Source organism: Barbus barbus (genome assembly GCF_936440315.1).
Source record: "Barbus barbus genome assembly, chromosome: 23".
Classification (NCBI taxonomy): Eukaryota; Metazoa; Chordata; class Actinopteri; order Cypriniformes; family Cyprinidae; genus Barbus; species Barbus barbus.
Genome location: NC_136751.1, coordinates 582,350 through 589,812, shown reverse-complemented (window position 1 = coordinate 589,812; position 7,463 = coordinate 582,350). Strand labels below are relative to the sequence as shown.

Here is a 7,463-nt window from a genome sequence, read left to right as displayed (position 1 = left end):
CTGAATGGCAAATAATTCATTAAATATTTAAAAATGTTACATTAAAATAAATAAATCATTTTAATAATTATAAAAAATAATTTTTTGGGGGAAAATTAAAAGATTTGAAAAAGGAAAAAAAATTAGTGAGAATAATGAATTGTTAATAACTTAGTGAATATTGAGTAATCGTGTAATCAATTAAAAGTAACTGTAGTCTGATTATGAGTATTCTACATTTTTGGAATCTGATTATGTAATCCAAATGACTTGTAATCAGTTATGATAACAGAATGTACAGTTCCATTTAACTGTGCATATTTGAGTGAAATACTGGGGGTGAAGGGTTAGAGTCAGATCCGGTCAGGTCAGTCGTGTCTGATAAAGCTCCACACCTTCAGGAACAGCATCACCTGCGCTCTCCTCCTGACACACAGGACGTGACTCACGTCTATTTATAGTTCTGATCGCTCTTATATGGAGTCATCTGCCTGTCACAGCCAGGGAAGATCCCAGTTTATCAAGTACAGCCAACATGTCGTAACAAATCTGTCTGTGGAGAACAGAAGTTGAAACGCTGCTGTTACATGTTGGAAACTTTATCTTTGTTTAGCAATTCTGGTCCTGGTACAGAGTTCCATGACATGCATTACTTCATATAATAGAGTCATAAACTTGACAGATTGTGGAGTTTCCTATGGGTGCTTTCATTTATGAGTAAACTGAGTTGAACTTTATTTGAAGAGATTTCCATGTTGAGTTCTACAGCATACATACAGAGATACCTGGATTTTGAAGCTACATTTAGTTTTGAGATATATGTATTTTTTATTGTAGAACAAGACTCTTCAAATCATTTTAATCACAGACCATATTTTATTTCAAATCCAGGAAATTCCTGAGTGAAGTGATGTGAATTATCCTTCCGCTCCTTTAGATTTCCTTAAGGATCTGAACACAAATATGTAAGGCCAACAGGTGACCATAACTCTCATAATATCACAAACATATCCAAACTAAAGGCTTATTAATGAGCCCCTCTGGCAAACCTAGGTCTGTTTTGAAACTCTCAGCAGAAATGATATAACACCAGATGAGTTCACGATAAATCTGAGATGTTTTCTGGTCAGAGTTGAGCGTGACTCAGTGAGTTGCGACAGCTGGGTGTGGTGCACACTACAACACTGTTAAAGAGACAGGTCACACAAATATCTCTCATCATTTGCTTTGAATTAGTCAACTCGTTTGTGTTTTAACTCTTTCACACAACACACAATGAGTCACTGAGGGAACAAAATGTATATATATATATATTATGGCTGTCAATCGCTAATTTTTTTTAATCGCGATTAATCCCATGATTGTCACGAGTTAACTCGTGATTAATCGCAACTTAATCGCACATTTTTATTTGTTCTAAATGTATGTTTACTTAATACTTTTCAAGATTTTAATACTCTAATCAATATGGGCATGGACAAATATGGATGCGTCATGCAAATGTATGTTTATTATTAGTGGAACCTAGAGACATAGAGACTAGACATGTTTTTAGTACTTGTTCATGTCTGTTAGACTCATGAAAAGAGAAATTCCAGGTTCCCATTACTTCTCTTTCTTTGCACTGAGCGATGCACGTGTTTAAACCTGTTTACATTGTTGCAGAACAGGGCAGCTCACTTCTTCTGAAAGATGTTCATTTATTATGTATTATTGGATTTGTTTGCCTCTCTGTGCCCACATAGGCTACTGTAGTTTGTTGCAGCTAAATTCTCAATTAAACTGTTTTTATTGGTATATTTTACTTTTTCTGTTGTCAGACAACGGAATGAATATGAAATAGTGACTGAAACATGACCCATTAAGACTAGGCTTCATAACCAGTTCCCTTCCAAGATGTTAATCTGCACAAAACTCCTGATAATCGAGCCGTCGTCTGATAATGAAATCAAATGCACATCAGATAAGGACAATAGCTGTGCTGTGCTTCAGCTACACTTGCATGTAGAATTAGAGAAGCAACATGATATCTGTGTTTAACTGACAGCGCTCAAACTGAAAATGAGTATTAACGAGTTAACTTTGACAGCACTAATATATGTATAAGCCTAAAAACATTTCAAGTTCTTTTAAAATCACACTAGAAATCACATGTTTTCTTGCAATTCTCAGTTTATATCTCACAATTCAGACTTTTCTCTTTAAAAATGTCAGAATAAACTTGAAATTCTTATAAGAAAAGTCAGAATTGTGAGATTAAAAGTCACAATTGTCTTTTTTAGTTTTTATTTTGTGGTGTGCAAAAAAATGATAGATGTAAACTATAGATAGAAAAAAGCTATCTCTCATAATTGTGAAGAAAAATGTCTGAATTGTGAGATAAAAAAAAGTCACCATTATGTTTTGTATGTTTTATTTCATGGTAAAACTGGCTTTCATAGCTATTCATGTTCAGTTATTGGATGGAAAAGACCAGCCAGTTGAACATTTTGCTTCCCGCAGAGGGAAATCATGACAATAATATCACTGACAGTGCTGTTGAACTGAACTGATCTCAATAATGAGCTGAAACTGCATCTGTTTGAAACTGATTAATTTTACAGCATTATTTCCTGGTTATTTGTGTCAAGCACTATAGAAACAAACACGAGTCCAGATCAATGCTGTGTGCCTGCACCTTTAAGAGACGCTCCGTTGGTGACGCGCCGCGGAGGTGAGCAGCAGTGTTGCCAAGTCCTCTGTATTCCCGCGGAATTGGGCTGCTTTAACTCTATTGCACTGGGTTGTTTTACAGTTGTAGCAATAGCCAAAAATACATTGTTTGGGTCAAAATGATTATAATTTTTTTCTTTTATGTCAAAAATCATTATTTCATTAGAGAGGCGGGATTGATAAATAGAATATAAACTCTATTCCACTCTCCGGAGCAGAAGGTGGCGGTGACGCACATGTTCACTTGGTTGCCAGCCGCCGCTAAAACCCAAACAGATGAAGTAGAACAGAAGAGTGCGACTGGGCGGGGTTTATTGTGAGAACCTGGCAACCCTGGAGAGCAGGAAGCCTGCGCGCATTGATCGCTCGCGGAGCGCAGACGCAGCACACGGTCCGCCGGAATAATGCGCTTCTAATGCTGCGCCGCGGTCCGAAGCAACGCCATACTCAGCGCGCAACGCTCACCGAACCCCGGCCGGAACCGAGCGGAAGAACAGCGGATTGAAAACAGCAGCGAGAGAGAGAGAGAGAGAGACAGAGAGAGAGAGAGAGAGAGAGAGAGAGAGAGACACTGCCCAAGCGTTCAGAGCCATGAGAGAATACAAAGTGGTCGTGCTGGGATCCGGCGGCGTGGGAAAATCGGCGCTGACCGTTCAGTTCGTCACCGGGTCCTTCATCGAGAAGTACGACCCGACGATAGAGGACTTCTACCGCAAGGAGATCGAGGTGGACTCGTCGCCGTCGGTGCTGGAGATCCTGGACACGGCGGGCACCGAGCAGTTCGCCTCCATGCGCGATCTGTACATCAAGAACGGCCAGGGCTTCATCCTCGTCTACAGTCTGGTCAACCAGCAGAGCTTCCAGGACATCAAGCCCATGCGCGACCAGATCATCCGCGTCAAGCGCTACGAACGCGTCCCGATGATCCTGGTGGGCAACAAGGTGGATCTGGAGGCCGAGAGGGAGGTGAATTCTGTGGAAGGCAAGGCGCTGGCGGATGAGTGGAGCTGTCCGTTCATGGAAACTTCGGCCAAAAACAAAGGCTCCGTGGACGAGCTGTTCGCAGAGATCGTGCGGCAGATGAACTACGCGTCGGCGCCGAACGGAGACGCCCAGTGCTGCGCGTCCTGCGCGATTCTTTAAAAACGAGCGCGAGTTCTGGTTTCTCGTTCCGTTTGTTGCCATGGTGAGTGAGCGAGAGAATAACGAGGACAAAACGCACGACAGACATCGCTTGAGGGGAAGTTCGGACGAAGACTGGAGTTCTGTGACGTCGTGACCGACTTACGACTGTCGCTCGTGCGGGTTTGTAACAAAGTGGCAGAACTCTCCGGTCGGGGGAGCGTCGCCTTAAAGGGCCAGTTCACCCCAACATGAAAGTTCTGTTAGGCTGAAGATACACTGGGAAAGGTCTTACTCATTCTGAGGGCTGAGCTATATAGCAAAAAATGTAAATCTCATTATTATTTTTAACTGGTTAACTTGAAAATGGAACTACAACATGATTCAAGTAACCCTCTAGTTAAAGACAATTCTATTTGAAGTGCAGCACACATGAAGCTGTTAATATGATGGAAATGTTAAATATCTTTGCAGAAATTAATATTATATGTTCAGAAATAAGTGTGTCACACGTGAGCGGTTAATCACATGGCATATTATCAACGAGTTTAATTCTAACGTTTGGTAATATTACTATTCAAAATCACAATTCCTCAATTTCTAAAATAATAAACAAAATTGCTCAAACAGTTGCCCTGTGTCATCAGCCTTACCATCTATTTGTTCCATACCTGTACGAGTTTCTTCTGTTGAACACAAAATTATATTTTGAAGAATGTGGCTAACTAACCAATTGACTCTCATAGTACTACAGAAGTCCAAGAACTGTCTTCTTTGGTTTTCAGATTGAACGGCGACAGAACTTTGGTTTTTTTTGGTCGAACCGTCGCTTTAACTGTCATCAGTATTCCTATAAGTGTCCTACCATGTCTTGCACACGACAAAAGAATATTGAAACCAGTGTTTACATGACAGAATACTTGAATGTTCTGGGATTATATAAATATATATATATGACACGTTTAAGTCATAGGCACTTGAGGGGCTTTTGTTTTCAGGTGCCTGGCTGTATGGTGTTGTCTTTTGCAACGCAGATGAACGCTAGTAATTAGTTTGTGTTGTTTGTATTTTATTTTGGAGGTGTGTCGCAGGATTTCTGTGCTGTTGAGCTACGTGTCTCCTCAGGAGGAGGAGGAGAACCCTGGAATAGCGGATCACTCTTCAGGAATTGCAGCACACCATTGATGTCAACACAAGTGTCTTGCACTCGCAACTGGAACTAAAACCCCAAAAAACGTGAAAAACCGAGACGCGTGGGAGGAGTTCAAAACGGCTGTCTTGCTGGTGGACTTGGAAACCCGTGTTGTGAATCGTTTTGCTTTTGGTTCGCCGGATTGAAACTACTTTCTCGTGCCCCCCCCCCCCCCCCCCCCCCCCCCATTTTCCTTGAGCGCACGAGGACTTTACTGTTTTGACGCGAGGACGCCGGAGCTTACGCGTCGAGTGCCTTCCAAAAAGCTGTTCAAGAGTTTAGTGCCAACCTGCAAGGAGTCTCGGTTCATGGCAATCCACGCAGGACCTAACTGTTACGCTTGCTAATGGTTTCGGGGGTTAACGGCGTTTCAAAGGCCTATTGTCAACAGAACGACAGTTCTCTTTGTTTTGAGTGAAAATCTTTTAGGCTTTTTTTTTCTCCAATACACAGGTACTGAAGCCCTCAGACTCGAACCACAAACCACTGTCTGTTTGAAATCAGATCTTTTGTTATTTTCTTTTTAACAGATGTGATGTACCATTGAAATTCTAATCCGATTGTACGTTTAATTTCAGACTAGCGTTTTAACAGCTGTCTGATTGTTTTAACGAGACTTTTAATACATGCATTTTTAAAAAAAACATCATGTGCAGTGTTTGTTTGCCCTCTTTTCATTTGAGACGCCTGTGTAATTAGATCCCGGAGTAGCTCTGTCTTTCTCGTCACCAGCTGGGCATTATGGGTAATTTGTGAAGTTATTGTGATTGACAGGAGGCGGACCCCTCTGATGATACTGTAAACACTCCGGTGTAGCGTTCGGATGGGTCTTTGGAGGAGTTCCAGTACGTTCTGCACTGTATACATGCTAAACTGGAGATGACTTAAAGACGCATGCAGCAGCTTCTTGTAAAACACATGTTTGCTCAAGGTTTAGAAATAGCTCATGCTGTGTTTAAAATCAGGCGTTGTCCCCTGTGTGTAATTACACGTGTGAAGTGTTCCTGTGCTTCCCAAATGGCTTAATGTACAGTTTTGAGGGTAATACGGCGTTTTTCATTCAAACCACAGGCATTGTAGGTAATTGAGGAGCCACTAGTTGTCTTTCCGGGTGGAGTTTGATATTTTTAGATGTTTTTGCGTCTGAAAAGTGCTTGGTTTGTGATGCTGTAGCACGTTTTGTTGGTCAGTGTGCTACACTTGTGCCATCAGCCTCTTTCGACATGTTTATTTGCACTATTAAAATCAGAGTTCATGCAGAAATGACCATTCTGCCATCGTTTGCTCTCCCTCGTCTCGTTCTAAACCTGTATGACTGACTTTATTCTATGAAACGCAGAAGATATTCTGAAAAATGTTGAAGTCGGATATGACAAGCATTTTTTTTTTTTTTTTCCAAAAAGTTATCTTTACATGTGTTCCAAAGAAGAGTCATACAGGTTTGGGAAGAGATGAGTTTGAGTGTAAATGACAGAATGGTCTTTTTTTTATTTTTTTTTTGTGAACTGTCCCTTTAATTTCCATATTATTCAGAACTCAATGTGCTGTTCACCCAGAAATGAAAATTGTCATCCTTTACTCTCTCTCAAGTTTTTGTGAGTTTCTCTCTTCTGTTGAACACAAAAGATGATATTTTGAGTTTAGCAATTCATTTACAGTATTTTTTTCCATCCTATGGAAGTCAGTGGCTACCGTCAGCTGTTTGCTCAGACATACTAATCAAAATATCATCTTTTGTGTTCAACAGAAGAGAGAAACTCATACAGGTTTGAACAAACTTGAGAGTGCATAAATGATGACTCTATGAACTCTGTCCCTTTAATTTCATAATCTTTAATAACTTTATCATTGATAACATGCTGTCGTAATCTTTAAAGCTCCTTTCAAAGGGGAAGTAGATGATTTTCTTCTTTTTCTTTCTCTTCAGCATCTCTCGATTGTGAGTTTCACTTCCTCGACAGTTGGCCAGCATGTGATGCCGTGTTTTGTTTGTTGACTAACAGGAAGTTCTGGTCAGCTGATCTGTGGTGACCCTGCACTCACATGTCTGCTGGTGTCATGTGATCTGCTTGAGTTCTGGCACGTGAAGCCTGTATGTTTTAAGGCGATTAATATCAGAGTATGACCCTGATCAGACGCTGAGACTGCAGTGCCTTTTATTGATTCTTCATCACACCATGCAGTGCATTTACACAAACATGCACAGTTAACACTCGGATTGAACTCGTTTGCCTGTCGATCGGTCTTTTGTGTCGGTCGCACAGGGTGGTTGTTGCCAGAGCAGTTTTTGAGCGCTAGAGGAAGTGTTTGTGCACGTGTGGGTGGTGTTTCTGCATGCATGTCTCTTTCCTGCAGCATTCTCTTTATCTAGCTCTGAGGCTTGCTTGTGCACCTTAAAGGGACAGTACACCAAACAAATACAAATTCTGTCACCATTTACTCACCCTCTTGTTGTTCC

The 7,463-nt window shown here is 41.0% G+C and overlaps 1 protein-coding gene across 1 annotated transcript; it reads left to right on the top strand.

Moving 5' to 3' along the window:
• Nucleotides 1-2,403: 2,403 nt before the first annotated feature.
• On the top strand, nt 2,404-5,642 carry LOC306842860 (ras-related protein Rap-2a). Its single transcript, XM_079374010.1, has 2 exons — nt 2,404-3,877; nt 4,894-5,642. Exon 1 carries the CDS (start codon nt 3,283-3,285, stop codon nt 3,832-3,834), a length of 552 nt encoding a protein of 183 aa, XP_079230136.1. The 5' UTR covers nt 2,404-3,282; the 3' UTR covers nt 3,835-3,877; nt 4,894-5,642.
• Nucleotides 5,643-7,463: the final 1,821 nt, after the last annotated feature.